The sequence below is a fragment of the Fundulus heteroclitus genome, chromosome 3 (assembly GCF_011125445.2).
Source record: "Fundulus heteroclitus isolate FHET01 chromosome 3, MU-UCD_Fhet_4.1, whole genome shotgun sequence".
Lineage (NCBI taxonomy): Eukaryota > Metazoa > Chordata > Actinopteri > Cyprinodontiformes > Fundulidae > Fundulus > Fundulus heteroclitus.
In genome coordinates, this window is record NC_046363.1 from 16,282,214 (window position 1) to 16,302,619 (window position 20,406).

The 20,406-nt window shown below is 37.1% G+C and overlaps 1 protein-coding gene across 1 annotated transcript in view; it reads right to left on the reverse strand.

The window, feature by feature from the left end:
- Window positions 1–20,406, reverse strand: part of cdkal1 (CDK5 regulatory subunit associated protein 1-like 1) — a 277,368-nt gene that overhangs the window by 31,748 nt on the left and 225,214 nt on the right. Inside the window, exon 13 of the mRNA XM_036130742.1 lies at window positions 3,407–3,490. Within this exon, the coding sequence (XP_035986635.1) occupies window positions 3,407–3,490 (84 nt within the window). The remainder of the gene's footprint in view (window positions 1–3,406; window positions 3,491–20,406) is intronic.

Sequence of the window (20,406 nt, forward strand, 5' to 3'; positions counted from 1 at the left end):
AGACATGTCGAGAGAGAAAAAAATGCGCCAAACAGGCGTTTTGGTTGTTTTAGATCATAAGAATCTGATAAAAAAATAAGATGCTAACAGCGCTAGCATCCCTATGGGATTTTCAATATAAATAAGCATAGTGCTAACTGTTAGTTGTCTAAGCTTTTTCAGCTGTAGTTAAGTGTAAAGTAATTATATGCACATTAATGGCAATGTTAAAGGAGCTATAATTAAGATATTTACTGTAAAATCAACCTAAATCATTCTCACTTGTCACCTTGGATGGAGGTAACATTCCCTATAAACAATCGGTCCTCTCCATCAACAATGTCTTAGCCAAGTTTTTCTCCTTTCAAACCTAGAGGTATGGTCCGGAACAACTTCAGTTCAGAGCGTAGCTCTTGTTTACTTCCTGGTTCCTGAGCCAATCTTATGAGAGTTCCCAGGGTTTTTAAAACAGAGCAAAGCATTGGGTGTTTTATCTTGGAGCAGCAGTCTGCAAACATGGAGGCCAGTAATAGATTATGGATGTGTTGCTCCGATTTTAACCACTTGGTATCATTATTAATTATTGTTCCTTAAAGCTCTGAAAGTGATTCATTCCTATAATAATTATAACTTTAATGTAAGATGCGATATAAAACTTAAATTTTGTATGTTACAGTTTTACTTCGCTTGGGTTGCTAGGTGAAGGGTTGGGCTCGGCTTGGGTTGCTAGGTTAGAGGCAGTGCACACCGACTGTCACATAATAACAAAGATGTTTTTGAAATGGCTTGTTTTCTAGACACCACATTTATTAATTACCAAAAACAGCTGGATGTGTTTAGCACTTGGACAGTTTCTAGAATCAGTGGAGATGAGCACAAAAATGTGCAAATAGTTAATTTCTTCAATAATAGGTCACCTTTAAACTTTGCCAATTACCACAAGCATATTTTGAAGAAATAAGAATCCAGGTTGTTGTTGTTGTTGATAAACTGACTGAAAAATAAAATCTAGAACAAAAAATAAAAAAAACAAGAAATCTGAACATAATTGCGAAAATTTATAGCATTTCCTATGATCTACACAATTTACAGATCCCTTTTCAACAAAATGTTGAATGAGAATTAAAGATGAAGATATCTCATTATTATTATTATTAAAAGCTGAAGTATCTACAGGCCGATGCTTTGTGACCCCTTTGAACTTTAAATTTCTAAAAGTTAGGGGAAGCAATGAGGCTTCAAATAACACATGGCATTTAAATGGTTTGAAAGCCTATATTATTCCTTTCTATGACATTTATTTAATATGTATTTTAAATCATATTAAAGTTAGATTAAAAAAAAGTCACAACCAGCATGTCTGAAGAGAGCTGAATGTTTTGATGTTCAAACAGTTGAAATGGCGTAAAAAAAAAAAAATTGCAGTAGCTAAAAAAACATGCAGAAGGAGTTGAAAGAGCGAGAGGATCACCGTAGTGTGAAGGCTTTACAGCATTCACACAACCACAACTCCTTGTGTCCTGTGGGTCTAGGCATATTCTTCAGGGGAACAGATTCAGTGGCATACTGGTTCATAGTTTTTCACAAAGCTGTTACTTTTTAAAGTAAAAGTGTAATTTAAGAGCACAAGAGGGCTTTGAGAATAAAGCACCAAACAACGTCTCCTTTCAGCTGACACATATGCCTGGAAACGCACACTTGGACGACTCCGGCGTGTGCACTCCAACAACACGCATGAACCAAGTAACAACTTAGATTTATGCCCTGCAGAAGGAGGTGCAAAGCAGGAGGAGGAAATGGGAGGGGAGGGAAGTAGAAGGGAGGAAAAAAATTATTACCGTCCCATGCCCTCTCTGCTAATAAAAAAACATAACTTCAAACATGTTTCTGATGATGGTTAAAGCAGGAGGAAATTGATTTATTTGAAGATGTTTTAAAGTGAATTTTTCACAGGTTGACTGCAGGTCTTTGAAGCCATGAAACTGCTGTGCGTGTGTGTGTCATGTATGCATGAAATGTGTATGTCTTTAGGGCTGACCTTAATGTTAGTACAGTAAAAGAGGGGGAAAAAAAGTATTGCCGTTATCAGCTGCCAAATTCTCTCATGAGCACCGTAGGGTGTGTTGGTGTGTATTTGTGAGTATGTCAGATATTATAGCTAACCTACTTTGGTGAATATAAGCTTAGCCTCCGACACCTGCTGCGAGTGCTACATGTGACAGCCAAAGCAAACCCTCGGATGTAATTTACCAAGTGTGAAAACGAAAAAGAGTTGGTGTAGTTCCCCGACCGAGAGACAAAAACTATGATTCATATTTACAGTTTTTTTGTTTTACTGTACATTGTCAGCAAATGTGGCTGTGTGTAGAACAGGAAAGTTTTTTGTTGTGCATTCAATATTAGAGTCGACAGACTTTCACTGTGCTGAAATGTCACTCAGCAGAAACTGACATCCATAAAAGCCTTTAAGCAATAAAGAGGGTCAATAATATCAATAACAATAATACGGTCTTCTGTGGGGGAAATAATGTGTGTCTGTACACTCAAAAGAGAAGTTATTCATAAATAAAGTCAGATCTCATCAATAGCTGCTTTTGGAAAGAAACCTTGCACCTCCAAAAACATAACATGCCAGGAAATGAAAAAATAAAAAATAAAATGGGCAGTGTTTTTTCTTGCGTCTAAATTTGCATTTAGACGCAAGAAAAAACACTGCTCATGTTTCAATGTCTTCATGAATCCTAGAATCCTGGTTTTCAGGTTCCTCTCCTGTGGAACCAGCTTCAAGTGTTTGTCCATGATGGAGATACCCTTACAGGGAAAAGCCATTAAAGAACGTCTCTCTGCTAGTAATTCTGTTTATTTTCTAATCCAATAGATGGAACTCTCCCTGAGACAAATCACTGACATAGCTTTTTCTGCTATTAACTTTTCATGCTGCCTCCATTGAAAGTACTTCTGCTTCTGTCTGTTTTTTAGTCAGCATTTTTCCACCCAAATGGTTTCAGGTTTCTTCCTGTTGTCATTCCTTTCAACTGTTGCTACATGCTTGCTCAGTATGAAGGATTCCTGCAAAGTCACTGGCTTGATGCCGTCAGTTGCGCTCACCAAGACAGATAGCTTCTAAAGGATGAATACTTCGTCATCAGTTGATTCTGTTTGTACTGTACTATAACGATGATCGTATTTAGACTACACTGACATCTCAATGTGAATTTACCATTGCATTGCAATGGAACTATCTGGATAGGTTTTAAATTGAACTCCCCCTGGAAATGCTTGTTTTTAATAAGCGCCTTAAGATGAAATTTAATTTGTGCATAGTTGCATTGTATTACATCAATATCTAAAAGCCTGTTTAAAAAGTAATGAATGCTTTTTGAGCCCGCAAAGTAAAGCTGACTTCCATAATTAACAGCTTACTTACCTGTTCGTAGAAGGTGTTGTGGGAAACATAGTACTGGGTATCAAAAGACTCCTCTGTCACCAGGACAAACTGCCTCTCTCCCACCTACAAACAGATACAAAAAGACAAAAAAAAAAAAAAAAACACATGATATCCTGTTCTATTATCCAACAAAACAGACCATAGCTGTGATTCTCAAGGTGAAAGAGGAATTTTAACTCAAACAATATTGAGACATGCCTTTTTATCTGTGGCACTTTTTTCCATCAGTCAACAGGCATAATGAGGGTTGGATCATGGACACATACATTTGTATCATTTTATTTTAATTTAGTTTTGAGTATCAAAGAAGTGAGGGTGTGTTTTGTTCAGGACCAAATTAGTTTCAGTGAAATCTGAACAAATGCATTTTTGGTCTGAAACATTCAGATGGTAACTAAACCATGCAAAGCCGATATATCTGAATGTCTAATTAAAAATGATAGTCCTGGCAAGGTGTTAACAGTTTCGTCCCGCAGGCAGCGCATAAAGCTGTGAATCGTCCTCAGTTTTATTTGACAGAAGCACACTTCCTCAGTCATGCCTCTATTCACAAAGATCACAAATGCAATAAAGGCTTTGCTCTTACACGTTTCTTTTTTCAAGTTTTATGTTGCTAAGGTACACCTTTTAATTACAAGTTCAAGGTTTCTAAGCCACTTCATTTTAGTGCTTTTCAGAGACGACGGTAAGCACTATTCAGCTCAGGTCCTTGCAAAAAAAAGAAACTGAATTAAAAAAGTCCATAAAAGGATACAATTCAAATGTGTAGAGAATACGGTGTATTCAGAAAACCAGAAAATCAAATACCACAAGGCCTCCCAATCTAGCAATTTATTATTGGACATAATGATAAAAAGCCCGTTCTTTTTTTGTTAAAGAATGTCATTGACTCCAAGGAAGGAGAAAGAGATGAAGAGCAAAAGAGCTCCAATGAAAGCACTGCAAACTCTAACAAACAACCTCATAGTTGAGTTAAAAGTAAATCAAGGTGTCTTCAAAATTAGCCATCCAAACAGATCCATCTTCTACCAAATATATGTTTTATACTTTAGCACACTTCACTCATTCACTGTAAATACATATAAACATGTAAAATATTTAATATATATGCCATGTGTTCAAACATTATTAAACTTACTGTGTGTGTGAGATAAAATGCTTCCTTTCCAACGCTGTGTGGTTATAGGTATGCTCAAACTGCAGCGTACCTCTACTTCTTAGGTTTTGAACAAGAAATGTTGCTGAAGTGAAGAATTTCTTTTCTTTTCAAAAGCATTTGTAAGAAACTTCTATTTGCTTTCCTAACCTCAACTTTGTAGAGTGGCTACAGGCTAAGAGCGGCGCATGAAAGCAAACGTTCTCATTCTTTTCTCTATGTACACTGAGCAAAATCTGTGAAGAGAAATGGTTAAAGCGAGCAAAAACAGGATAGAGAAACGTGCAAACTAAAAGCCAAACTGTAACCGAAAACAAAGTGTCTAACTGCACGCATTCATGCGCATAAAACTTTGTTCATTACTATATACTGCCTACTGCCATTCAGTTTAAAATGCAGATATGCACATTATGAGATGTATACCCCAGAGGCACAATATTATTATCCCTTGTACAGGAAACACGTAAAAGCTCGTCATGTCAAAAAGCACCACAAAAGAAAAGTTTAGACCCAAGCCAGCAATTTAGGAAATACTGCTAAAGTGCAGAACCACCTGGGTTATAAATATCTGAAGCTCACTCTTGAAAATGTTGGGAACAGGGAGTCCTGTAGGCTTAGCAGGAAGTATTTGCATTTTAAGTCTGCCAGTGATGAGCCCCGTACTCTAAAACTGTGCTGACTGATCACTTCCTTGGCGATATGTCAAAGCCTTAGAAGTCACGGTTCTGACATATAGCCCAGGGTTTTTCCATTTTTGCAGACACCCATAATCCTCGCTCTTTTCTTTTCTCCTTCCAGACTTATCCTTTTGCCTCCATGTGACTATTTCTTTTCTGGGTGTTCCCTCTGTTGCTCAAATTTATTTTATCCTTCAAAGGTTCTTCTCATCTCTTCCCTCCTTCCTCTCCTTTCTATATTAATTTATAGCAATGGCACATATGGTTATATAGCACAATACTTTTTTTTATTCAGGATTGAAATGACAAAAGTTACATTGCTAGGAGAGCCATTCAACTGTTACAAATGTTTGTTACTCAATACAATAGGTTTCAGCCATATAATGAGACAGAAAAACCCATCGGCAGCATGAGGGGTTGTAACAGAAGGTTATTTTTTTTGCAAACAGAGCTCTGCACACAACAAAGCATGCCATTCACCGCAACAATTTTTAACCAATGTTCATATTTTTTGTATTTATTGTCCCAATAATGTATGTGTCTGCTTCTCTTTACATAAGGATCCATGCGACAGGGGGCCTTAACATGACAGTGGTTGCAGTGAGAGAAACTGACTCCATTTTCAACATTTTTAAAGTTTACAATAAACTTCCACAATTACACAAAAGTTACTGTTTACAATCACAACTTGATTCTCCAACTGCCCATTTTTCTCTTCATAGTTTTAGTAAGGTGTGCTAAGCCTTATTGACTGACTTTCAAAGTTTTTTTATGTATTGCTTACAAGCTTTATACGTGATTAGATATGCATTGAAGGAAGAGGAGCTAAGCATGACTGATGTGTAGATCCTCTGGAATTAGTAATATCAAATCCTCACCACAGTGTTGGGTAAGAAACAATGAGCTGAGATTGAGGTATAGCCTTGATTATGTTGATTGAATTGCAACTCAGAATGTAATTATACATTATAGCCCTCTGCACAATCAACAACACACTTGGGAATCTAGACAATTGGACTTGAAAAAAATACTACAAAGAGCTTCACCCAGAGACAAAAACTAAATGAATAAAATTGGCATGACAGTTTGTGTATCAGAAGATCGGTCAAGTTTTGATGGATGACCCACACCGTGGTCAAGTTGCTCATTGACAACAAAATGGCAATCAAATAGTGGGGCATCAAAAAATAATCTACATTATGAAATAAAAGTAATGTTTTACCAAGAAGTTATGCTTTTTGAGCTTAAATGAAAACTACATTTGTATTAAAGCTGCATAACTTATCAAATCCAAAACAGATTTTAGATTAAATATTTGATAGACCATAAAATAGGAAGAGCTATTCATCAAACTATATATTTTAGCTATTGAGACTCTAAAGCTCAGGTAGAAGGATGTGGACTTCAGGATTATGGTGGAAGTAAGGAGAATAGCTTGAAAAATGGGGGGGCTAGGGCAATCAATATCATCCTTGCAATCACGGATGGAAATATGCACCTGTCATGGGTCAAATGCAGGTAAATTTATAAAGTGGCAGATAAATTTGGCCAAACCAAAAAAAACAATAGTAGCAAATTTGCAATCAGAACAAGAGAAACATGTTTAAGTTGTACAACAAACTTGTTGGGGGCAGCAATGCCCGTCAGCTGAGTTCACCTCTGGTTCTGAACGACAGCAGAGAAAGAGTCGAGTATACCAGCACGCTACTTTAACGTAAAACATTACGCATGCCGATGTTCAAAGAGCTTTGTTTATGAAGGAGTAGAACAACTCTGCCTATGCATGTTGGAACATGAATAGCTGGTAAAAACGTCAGCAGAATAGTCAACTTGTCTCATCAAACCAGAGAAAACGGGAGCTAGTGTTAGTCTGGCGTGTCTGTAATGTCTTCGCTTGGCAAAGATCCGATCAGAGCAAGACAGGCCTTTACTGCAGCAGTAGTTCTTTAGGAAAAAAAGTATGAATGTTTCAGGTTAAGTGTTTTTATAAGTTCAAAATATGTCAAAAATAGCTATATTTATGATTGACAATGGTAGACTATAACCACAATACATTTATCCACACTAATCAACTGTGCAGATTTTAAGATCTTATTGTGATACTGCACCATACTTGAACTGTTATTCACAGTATTCACAGTAATATCTACTACTCTTTTAAATTACCAAAATTGTTTTTGATACCTGATAGGTTGACTTTTTTAGGTTTACTTGTTAAATTGATCATATCAAAATAATTTATTTTTCTAATTAATGTTTAAATTTAAATATTTAACCAGATGATTATAAAAAGGGTTTTATGTGAAAGAATTGGTTAATTTTGGGGAAATGTGGACTTCACAATAATGTAATAAAAAAAGGAGAAATTTAAAAAGTAATATTTTTTTTACTGTACAGTTATTTTTATAGAATTGAGAATAAGTGACTGATTTCTAAATAACTAAATTTTACTTCATATATTTCCAGTAATCCTGACAAATATGTAAACATTTGTTAAAAACAAAATGTGGCTTTGAATGGCTGGTAAAATCTACAATTAAACCTATGTAAACAACATCTGGAAAGAAATGTATTGATGTACGTATAAATTCTTACAGACTTTACAATACGCAGGCAAAAAAAAATAATATTTATATTGACAAAATAAAAAAACTTGGGCACCAGTTGAGCAAATGTTATGTTCTTAACTTACATTTCTCTATTTGCAGTTCATGGCTGCATCCCCAGTGCCTATTTATCAAATTATTTTTATGTTAGTGGTCTAGTCTACAATTGCCTTCACTTAAATGGATTGTGTCATCATCTCAAGCTCTTCCACAAACACCATCGCACTCTGAATAACTTATGCGCATTCAAAATATTTATTGGTTTTGGTTTCGGTTACTGTTTGTCTTTCGTTGCAGTAATGCATATTTGGCTGTCTACATTTAGCTTTCTATTTATCTGGTGAAGCAAGTCACAGCATACCAAACATGGCATGAAAGTCTTTGTGCACTGAGGCATTTATTTACTTCACCATCGAGAGAATAACATCCCATGATACACAACAGAGGCACTGCAGATTTGTGGGATCATGAGTTTAATTGATAATTAATCCTCATCATAACAGGAATAATGAGAGAAATACAGCTTTGAATTCAAATCAGCTGTTCATCTGTTTACCAAAAAGATTGTTTTCTAGCTTTGTAGAGATTCTTTAGACTGGACTGGGTTACATTTCTAACCAGAGTGAAAAGCTAGTTCGAAAAGCTGGCAGTCGTATTACTAAAACTCACAATAGCAAAGTCACAACAGTAGGAATGAAGCATATTTCAGTGTCCGTATTCAAAAAGATTCTCAGTCTTCTCAGAGAGCTCCAAGCTTAGCCTAAAAATTCCTGCCAAGGAGTTTTATAGCTTAAGAGTGATTCAGATACTGCTGAGAGCGACTGGGGCTGCATCTGAAAACATCTAATTATAGCTCCTATCTCCTGTTCCTTGACCTTTCACGGGGTCAACAGTGAGAATATCGTGGGGAGGAAAGGAGCTTCGGACTGCTGTGCTGATTTCGGACAGCCTTTAACTCATACATTGTCATTATACGATGGAAACGCACATGGATGATTCTAGTTTAATACAGGCCTACATCCTTCCCACGTAAGAACTACAAAAAACGCAATTTAGACAAATGTAGTGAACGGCTTTCCGTTACACAAACCAAAACATTTCAAGGTGCGTAAACTTATACAGACTTTCTATTTCTAACAGTAAGTCAAATTGCTTGTTATTGTCTTTTTAAACAGAGTTGACATACTGGCAATGATTTTATACTATTTATTTCAATTGTTTTTTTTTTTACCAGAAATTGATGTATAGACTTTATATGCAAAATAAACAATGTATACAAAATAAACAAATATATATATATAAAGTTTAATTTTCAAGGTTAACATATGTATATATGCATTAAATTTCATCACATCACAGCTGGAGATTTTATTGCTTCCTTTGATTTAAAACTATTTGCTGTAGACTACAAAGGTGGACCTTATTTGCATTTTTAATATTTTGATTAACTTATTCTTATGTTGACTCGTTATTTTGGTAATTTTAATACGTCATGTATTTATTATTAATCTGCCATCATGTGTCAGGAGAGAAGCGCTACATCCAGCAATCAAAAGCCAGAAAGGAGTTGGCATCACACAAGCAAACTTGTAGATGACCATTTAGGCTACTGACAATCTCATCATGTACAATACAGAAAATACTTTCTCACCTCTTTTACATCTTTCCTCTAGTGTGTATTTTATTGTACTTAATGTTGTCTAGAGTGTGTATTTATGTATATATTTTTCTGCAACGTTTCCTACATTTAGAATCTTTATCATTGAGAGCATTATAGAGTCTGTAAATAATATTGAAATTCCTCTGTACATTTTTACACTTTTTTATTCATGATTTATAATTTTTCCTATTATTTTTTTGTCCTTAATAATGTTACTAGACCCGCACCTTTAACACATCCTGGCAGTGAAACTAGTTAGTTTATCTTACCTACATATTAATGATTGTATGAGTGCTAAAGAGGTTTATGTGCTCATTTCCTCCACTGGTGGATTAGCCAAATGGCTCTCTCTGTTTCCACCAATTAACCTGCTTAAAACACTCTTAGGCTCACTAAAAGTAATCCTCTCTACTCCTAACATTTTTTATTTTTTTCATATCTATGATGCTTTGTAAATAACTTCTAACTTACTCAGGTAAAATTCTAACATTTTTCCTAAAATGACATCACTAAGAGTTACATTTAGTCTTAGGTTTCTTTGTGAATATGGGCACAGAAATTTGAATATTTAAAGAGGGAGTACTTTTTACCGCAACTTTATAATGAAACAGACATTTCATTTCCAGTCTTCAGTACTACAAGAAGAAGCACATGTGACACATTAGGGGTGAGGTGGGGGGCTGTCACTGCATTGAGGCATTGAAGCTGTGCTAATATGGAAATCTAATTCAGTCTCGCAGTACACACACTGCACTGTATTTTGTTTTCTGTTAAGTTTAAAATGATCCCACACTTTTGACACTGTCATTTTCTCTTAATTTCTTTTTGCCCCTCGCTGTCTCCCTCCACAGGAGATAACTGCAGTCGGCATCCACATATCAGCAGCGTAGCCTATCATTAGCGGAAAAGACAGCATCGTGCAACACAAACAACCACCCAGTCAGAACACAGTGCGCTGAATAGTTGGTAATTAAAAAGAGTTTAACGAAGCTCAGAGGCAAATAATTTGCCTTGAGCAATTTTAAAAATTGAGGTACTCAAATCATTTGAGGAATTGTTTCAGCCCTATGATAAAGATTTCAATTCCAATAAGCCTTTGCCTTTGCTTGGGCCTAAAATAATCCTATAGGTCCTTAAGTATATGAAAATATATACGTAGACATGTGAGTTTAACTATGGTTTAAACAGTAAACATGCTTAAATCGGAGGCAACTTGACTGTTCCTGAAAACGTTTTGACACCTGTCCAGGAGACATTGTCGAATCTCGTGGGTCGTATTTGAGCTGGGATTTGGGCTTTCAATGCGCAAAACTCACTTATTCACCTTCCTCTTCCCAGATCATCCTAACATGCAATCATTGAGAAACTCCTACAAAAACAAGTCTGAGAATTTGTTTTGTTCCTGAAAAAACAATCGCTGTGGGGAGTGATTTAACAGGGCTAAAGAAGAATTCTCTGATCTTCTGGAGTTTCTCTTTGAATAAGTCTCTTTAAAGATGAATGAAAAAAACATCTCCCCTGTTGGTTTGGGTGTTTTGTTTTAGCCTCAAAGTAAAATTCAAAGACACTGAAACTTTTCAGAGCGGGCCACAAAAACTGGGGGATTATGGAAAACTTTGGTTTAATGTTTGCAGGGGCTAACGTAAAATAGAACCGGATCAAACTTCTACAAATAAGTTACTTTAAAAGGAGCAATACTAAGTGAAACGGACAAAGGGATGCTAAAAATTAAAGTAATTTGCACTAGAATTAGGACAGACAAGTAAATTAAAAGACAGTTTTATCAAATTGTGCAAATGCTAGAAAAGCCTTCAAGCTTCTAAATATATGCATGTCATAAAATATTTTACAATGGTCTGCGGCTGACACGGTTATGTCTTTTACAAACCCAGTTATCTACTGCAGCTGCTTTTCCAGCCAATAAACTATATCCATCTGGTTTTTACAATCCAGTATTGTAGCTTTCTCACTGAGACTCCCAAACTTTTAAAGCAGTCCATTCTAGCATGCACGAACAAACACAGGTGGATGACAAGAAAAGGCGGAAAACAACCTTGAGTAAAGAAGATCAGGTTGCTCTTGTATCCTCGATTTATGTGGTTTATTACACTTGTTAGATTGAGAGGATACTGTAAAACAAAGTATTGCTGGGCGATTATCTTTATCTAGTGACGAAACTTTCCTACCTAAGCAGAGGTTGTCTTATCTGAGGCATTGTTTTTTTCGTTTGTAACTCACTTATTAAACATGCCAATATTTATGTGCATCACTAAAAGTGGGCAAATAAAAAGCTCTAAGAGTAAATTCTGCCAAAAGAAACAAATCTAGATATGTCAGGAATATTTCTGACCAAAGAAAATTTGCAATAAGTGAAGAATCAGGAAGCCTGTTAAATATAAGTACTTAAAATGTTGATTACACAGAGGTGCATGAAAGAGTGTGACTAATCATTGGCCTTAGGGTTAGAGGAAGGAACTACACCTGGAGAACATATTAAACATATTAGTAGCAACACTAATGGGACTCTTCCAAGGACTCCGCTTTGCCGCACTCTACTCCACTCTGTGCGCTTTCAGAGTGTTTCGAATGCATTTGTCCCCTACCCAGCTGGGTTTTCTCAACCCTACTCAAAACATTGTACGGAGGTAGTCAAGTGGAGTAGAGGTCCTTGGTGAGCAGACTGCTATCAGTGATTGGCAATGGGTGTGGTCAGCCAGATGGCAGTGGAGCGAGGGAAAAAAAACCCAAAAAGCAAAACAACTCTGATTTGCCGACTAATTACTACAAAAAGGGAACCACTGGATTCACTACACTGAAACCTATAAAGTTTTGTATCTAAAGACTGTGAGGTTCCAAAAGTTGTTCTTCACGGACTCTGACTGAAACACTGTCGTGTGTGCGGTAAAGGGCACAGCAACCGCTGCTGCAGCCATTTGCAGGGGAGAGAAGGTTTGAGGGAAGTGGCGTGGAGCAAAGCCCAGCTGCCACAAAACCCCAGGCTGGGCTTTGCTCCACCAGCAGTGTGGGGGCAGCTGGGGCTTCGAGAGTGAAGTCTGCTGGGCAGGCTTCACATGGACGGCGAGCCTTCTCTCTCGGCAGCCGCTGTGGTCTGTAGACTACCTAAAGGCAGAGCAACTGCGACGGTAGCCACTGCGGTGTGGAACCCACTTCACACCACATTGGGAGAAGAAGCTGTTGCTCTCCATGTGAAGCTGCTGGAGCACTGCTCCTCTGCCGTGTAAGTGGATCTACACTTACACGGAGTATGCGCAGCTCAGCACAAATACTCAATATTCAACCAATACAAATAAAAAGCACTAAATTTTAACTCCATAAGATGTTTTTGAAACAAATCAGTCTCCTCTCCCCTCTCCGCTTCTGTGTGTCTCTCAGACCAATAATTGTCCAGGGCAGGCAGAGAGAAACTGTGCATTAGTAGTTCAGCCTGATCTATGATCCCGATATTTATCCGACGGGTCAATTTATCCTTAAAGAAATTCAAAACATTCTTGCATTTGCATAATTTGTATCTCTTGTTTCATATATGTTTTTATTTATAATGATTCCTTTACGTTTTTACTCTACTGTTTCTCACACATTTCTTCTGAGTTAATGTCACACAGTTATTGCTTTATAGCAGCAGGGTGCAAAAGACTGACCACTCAAGGTGGTCCTGGCCCAGTAAGGCCAGGTGTTCACCGACACTCTGGCCTTACAGGGTCTGTGGCAAACCAACAGGGAGGAGAGACGGGGCAGGGGGAGTAGAGTGGTGCAGCAGAGACAACAGCTATGGAAAAGGGACATAAGTAAAAAGCGGTGACCCTTTGCTCCAGCTTGGACAGAAGCTGTAACAGTCATGCCTGATAAAAACTGGTGTGTGCTTTGACACAAAGAAAGTGGTCTATTTATTGGAGAGGGGTTGACTTGTGTGTTTGAAACAGTTAAAATAAAAGAGGATAATACGTATGTGTTTGTTGTACAAACACTGCAAACAACTGTTTAATGATTTAACATAAAATGTTCACACTACAGTCATTCATGCACACATTCACATGCTAATATACTGTACAACTTATAATCCATTGCAGTATATTATTTTCAGTCTTATTTTTTATATATTTTAAACACTTTTTCATCTTTTGTGTGAACCAATGTATCTTAATGCTGCTGTTACACTTGAATTTCCCCACTTTGAGACAATCAAGTCTATTTGTATTCTACCCTTTTTAATGTCTAAAATATTGTTATGTAAACTACTAAAGTCAATAGGAGCCGTTCTACACAGCTGCGATCATCAACAATTATTTCGGATTTCCAGAGGACTTTACCACTGATATTCGCGAGAACTACTGTTTCAGCAACAATGCTCACGTGCATGGCCATTGAATTTTCCAACACAACTGGTAAAAGTAGAAAAAAACACTGCTTATTTCAACTTTCTGATTCATGAGCCACCGGGCTCGTTGCTGGATTGCAAACTTGAAGAGAGCGGATTTGCCATCTAACTTCTGGCCAGAGAGAAAACATGTCATATGCAGCAACCATTTCGAAGAAGAATGTTTTGAACATGACATGACCACCTGCCTTCAGCTGATCCAAAATGCTGCAGCAAGAGTTCTGATGAAAATCAACAAGAGGGATCATATTTCTCCAATTTTAGCTTCCCTTCATTGGCTTGCTGTTAAATCAAGAATAGAATTTAAAATTCTTCTTCTAACGTATAAAGCCCTTAATAATCAAGCTCCATCATATATCAGAGCTCTGATTACCCCGTATGTTCCTAACAGAGCACTTCGCTCTCAGACTGCAGGTCTGCTGGTGGTTCCTAGAGTCTCTAAAAGTAGAATGGGAGGCAGATCCTTTAGCTATCAGGCTCCTCTCCTGTGGAACCAACTCCCAGTTTTGGTCCGTGAGGCAGACACCCTGTCTACTTTTAAGACTAGGCTTAAAACTTTTCTTTTTGACAAAAATTATAACTAGTGGCTCATGTTACTCTCAGCTACCTTTATAGTTTTACTGCTATAGGCTTAGGCTACTGGAGTATATCAGGATCTAATTTTCTCACTCTATTGAGTTCTACTGTTCTTCAATTATGCATTATGTGTTGTCATTTCTGCTTTAACTTTCTGTTCTCTCTCTTTTCTCTTCATAGTAGGTACACCTGGTCTGGCGTTCTGTTAACTGTGACATCATCCAGAGAAGACGGCTCACCCGCTACTACCATCTAATGTAGAACAGATTACTAGATCAATGTGTGCTTCTGTGCTTTTTTGTTTCTCTTGTTGTGTCTCTGTTCTGTCTTCTGTAACCCGAGTCGGTCGAGGCAGATGACTGTTCATAATGAGCCCGGTTCTGCCGGAGGTTTTTCCTTCCCGTTAATGGGTGGTTTTTCTTCCCACTGTCGCTTCATGCTTGCTCAGTATGAGGGATTGCAGCAAAGCCATGTACAATGCAGATGACTCTTCCTGTGGCTCTACGGTTCCCCAGGAGTGAATGCTGCTTGTCGGGACTTTGATGCAATCAACTGGTTTCCTTGTATAGGACATTTTTGACCAATCTGTATAATCTGACCCAATCTGTATAATATGATTGAACTTGACTTTGTAAAGTGCCTTGAGATGACATGTTTCATGATTTGGCGCTATATAAATAAAATTGAATTGAATTGAATTGAATTGAATTGAATTGACATGAGAGCGAGGATTTCGGTAAGTTATGTTTTAATTTAGAATTTTTAATTTAGAATATGCGGGGATGATTACCGAACAGATGCTTACCTGGTCGGTAAGCATCTGTTCTTTTATATTTTAATATTTAAACAATAATGACCACCTGCCCTATTTACTAGGGGGCAAATATAACTCAAGTCACTTCAGCGCGATCTCTCCTCCGCTGCAGCGCCGGTAAAACCGTGCTGCGGCGGAGCGCGCGCACACGCACACACACACACACCACACGCACGCGTATATATATATATATATCTTGGGGGACCCGACTGAGTTTGCACTGGAAATAAGTCCGGTTTCTGTCAAGAAACTCTTCTAAAAAAATCCATATCGCTATCAGATGATGATAGCTCCACGTAACTCCCATCACTGTCACTAAGTACTTCATCAGTCTCTGCTACGTACAGAGCACCAGTCGTCGCCGTCTTGGAAAATAGTGTGTTGTTGCTCAACAGCGGGTCCGCTGAGTGACGTCACAAAATGGGAGGTGACAGTACTAATCTTGACCAAGATGGATTCCTCCACATAAACATGATTAAATGAAAATTATTCTTAATTAAAAAAACTTATAATTTATTGCAGTGTATGTAGTAGTTTTATATTTAAAGTACTTTCAGCAGTTTGAATTCTGATTTTGACCCGACTTCTCCTTTAAGAGCAAAATTAAAGCTTATCTTTTTCGCAAAGCTTTTAAAACACTCCAGTGTTGTGGCTGTTCTTCTGTGACTATTATATGTAACTCTACCTCTGTAGTGATGGTTTTAGTGATGTTTTATTTTTCCTCTGTTTTATTGTTTTATCTTATTGTCTAATTGTGCACTTTGGTACAGCACTTTGTGACCCATGATGTCTGTGCAATGTGCTATATAAATAAACTTTTACTTACTCACTGGCAATTCACAATTCACTGGCGAGAAGATTGCTCGCACTGATGCACGTGTTGTTACGCACACATCAACTACATTGACTGCGTAAACACACAAGAAAAATGCAGTGCTGAAAAAACAAAAACCACTGAGACGTTGACAGCGGTCCCCGAAAATTTTAAAGGGCGAGTTTCTTTTTTGGCGGTTTTCAAAAACTTTTCATGGCCTTTGAAATAATTTTTCAAATTCACAAACTTTCAAGGACCCATATGAACCCAGTATATATGTAGTTGTAATGTTATAACCTAATGCATAATATCATCAGTTAAGTTTATTTTTTCTCAACCGAAAAGGGGAGTTGGTGTTTTGTCATGTTTACCCATACTTTGAAATTTAATTAATACTGTCCATCCATTTTACAACTTTGGATTCCCATTGAATGTTTGTGTATTACAGTTGTTTGGATTTGCCAGGGTCAAGAGAAAAGTATTTTCTTGCTGGTTTTCTACTTCATGGAACCTGGAGGCGCCCTATGAATACTAATAAACTGATAATCCTGTTGTTATGACAGTAAAACATGAACGTTTTTAGGAAATTGGCAACAGAAAAACAAGCAGTTGAACCGTGACTCCTTAATTACATGCCTGATGAATATAACAATTTTGTAAGGATGATTTAGAGTAATAATTTATGAACAAAGCTTGTTGAAGCCACACATTGGACACAAGGTAGGAAGTGATAGAAATATATTTAGCTGTGGAATAACTAAATGAAACAACAAATTCAGTGAACAAATTTTTTTTAGTAGTTCTGAATCTTAGTGACATTGAATCCAGGGAAGCACTGCTAATAGAAGGATGGGTAAAACAGTTTAAATCAGAACATGCTGACCTGATCCTCATTGACTTCTCTTCTTGATAGTTAAACCTTTTAAATTCTACCTTTTGGTTTATGAATGGACTACATTTACAGGTCCCAGAACACTAAAGCTCAGACAATAGGATACTAATGTTTCTTTAAAATAGTTGGTGCTGCTCATTTCAGTGCAATTTCATACTAAGCAGTTCCCGTACTTGACCATTTCCCGTATGAAAAAAAGACATCTGCCCTAAGATGTTTCATTTAGATCATGTTTCACTTTGTGCCTGTAGATTTTTAATTTAAAGTCATTTTCTATAGCTTTCCTTCTTAGCAGATGTGTTTAGGGGACTAAAATAAATCATATATTTTAGTTTAAAAAGAGGTCATGATCTATAATTTTGTCAACTGGCTTGAATTGAGAATAGAAAAACAATATATGGAAACCAGGTGTAATATAAAATCTTCAGATAATAAGGTACTTTTAAATCATACAGAAATATGAGAGATTTGACCACTTTTATGATTTGTTATATTCCTAATCTACTGAAATGAACTACACAACAACATAAACTTATGCAGTATGACTATATACATGGGTATGAAATTGGTTTGTTTCTTAAAAAAAAAGTCAGTCAATACTATACAGAAATGCTTGAATACCCAATTGGGTTCAAATTGGAACAAGGGTGTTTAAAGTAGTTCATGCGATAAAAATCATGTGCCACTAAAATATGAGCTGCACTACCCCACATTTGACACCAAGCTTATTCGATCTTCTTCTCGAAATGACTAAAAAAAGCAAAATATTGTGAAAAAAAGTGAATACTCAAATACCAGACTGGCTTATGCTGTTCTTAGCCTCTACAGTCTTAGGTACAAACAATATTATAAATAGATCGATTGATGCTTACTTTGATGCTGTGTCACTGTTTCCATTTATGAACAGGAAATTAATTTCTTGGTGATTTTCTAATATGAGTTGCTATAGATCGGTTTATTTAATTAATAATAATAGTTGGTCTTCAGTCTCGTCGAGTGGCCGCTTTACCGCAAGGCATTTCAGAGGGTCAGGCTCAGTTCGGCATTATTATTAATCACTAAATAGTTATCTGATAGTTCTGCCATGCTGCTGGTAGATGGTGCCACGTCTGTTTGTATCTGCTCATTGCACCTGATGAGGTAGTTATTTTGAGCCCCAAAATGGACTATCAAAACACTATCAGGATGGACACTCAGTGTATATAACCTAATTTTATCATACTCAAATGGTTTTTGATCTTTTTTATAGGCCTATAACATGGCTATATACCTTTAAACACCACAGCCTAAATGACTATTGTTGCCAACTATGTCCCCCTTTATTACCACAGCATACCCAACATACCCTAATTACTACTTAAGCAGAAAAATGCACAAACTCAAATCATCTCAAACTTGTTTCTTGAACATGGTAATGAGTTCATTGTACTCCAATGGCCTCAACAGTCACCAGATCTCAAGTTGCATTATGGCTGTGCAGCAAATGTGGGATGCCATCATGTTGCTGTGGAACAAAATGAGGAGTATGTCCAACACATTGTTAAAATATATGCTATAAAAAATTAAGGTAACATCTCAGTACTAGACAGCTGGACCAAGAAACTGACTGGTTGGTATACTTATTTTCTGTTAATGAGTCCCCAAGAGAGGAGGAGAAAGATACCAGAGGAGCGAATACAATGGCAAGAAACAGGAAATATATGATAAGATAGTGAGATAACTACTAGAACCTTAGGTAGAAATGTAAACAGGGGCATAAAAATGCCTTTACCATTAAAACAGAGATTTTCCTTAGCTAACTTGATACCAATTACTCTAATACACCTGTCTGAACACTCAATGGATTAAAGCTCCAAAAGCAGAATGTGCACTTGTTTGTGCACCTTGCAGCCTATACCACTCAAATGTGCTCCAAAACCTCACTGCTCCTTCTGTCTTTTGAGAAGCTTTTGGTAAGAACATGTTTTAAAATCTCCCTGACCTCTATATTTTTCCTGCTGACACACACATACACACCTTCATTTTAAATACTTACTGAGGAGCGTGCCTTGACTTCTATAAACCTCCATTGATTTTCAACCCTTTCTATGGCCTTACCCTGACCCCAAAATTTATCACAACATACAATACCTAACGCTAAACTAAATCTAACTGAGACCTTAAACATAAACCTAAACCCCAGCCCAAAAGAAAAAGGGAGAGCCAGAAAAATGTCCTCACTTTACATCAAAGTCCTCACTTTAATGATAACATAGGAAAAATATGTTCTCACTCAGCTACTAACTTGTTTTAAATACCTTGGACCTTGATGTATACCGACGTCCATTCATTTTCTACCCTTTCTATGGTCCCACCCTAACCCACCACCCAATAGACACCTTAGTCCTAAACTTAACCAAAAGCATAAAAAAGTGAGGATGAAAATAAAGTCCTCACTTTACATCAAAGTCCTCACTTAGAAATATGATAAAATATGAAAAATATGATCTCACTCAGCTGCACACACGCACACACACACACACACACACAGAAAAAGACCTAAACATTTCCATTTAAAAACTGGTAATTCATTGCAATAGTTAAAATTAAATTTAGAATTGGCCTCGAAAGAACCCTGAAATGTTACTCAACAGGAATTTCCAAGATTAAAAGTATCTTCTCCATCCTCAAAACAAAGCTAGGTTTTACTGAGTACTGAGGTCATAACATTGTCGTATGGTCTTGAAAATTTCAGAGGGAGAGTGAGACAGCAATTAAGAATGTAAACTAAAGGAGAGTTAGTACATTATGCTCTATAACAACACGTTTGGATATCAGTTGTGATAACCTTCTCAAAAATATTCTCACAGTACCTATAAATGAGTCAGTAAAGACATTTCATGAATACAGCAAATACATCTCCTACTCTTCACCCTTTGGGATACCACAAATAGTAGTTTTAATATTTCAGACTTGACTGTGGGAAACAGCCTCATGTAATAGGGCAGACAGGCCACACATAAAATTCATTCAAGTTGTCTTTTCATCTGCAGTCTGGTGCTCATTGAAAGTTTTAAAGCTTCACTGTGAAACCTTTTGAACAGTGATTTTGTATGTTTGAGTCTGATTCCACAGTAGTGCTGACTCTTGGTTCTGGCCACTAAACATAAGAGCACATCCAGATTTGACCTTTTTTCCTTTCTCAAACCCAGTTCCAAACTACAAATACCAAACACTATACTTGACTGGGACTGAATGGAGATTTCTATGCTTTCCAACTGTAGAAATCACCTATTCTCTGCAAGGGGGTCGTCAAACTTTCCAACTCTTGGAGCAGGTTTCAAATCAGGGTTCCCCCTCACCACCATATAAGCCTGGCGGGCCACCAGGCTTAGGGTCACTGTCCGAT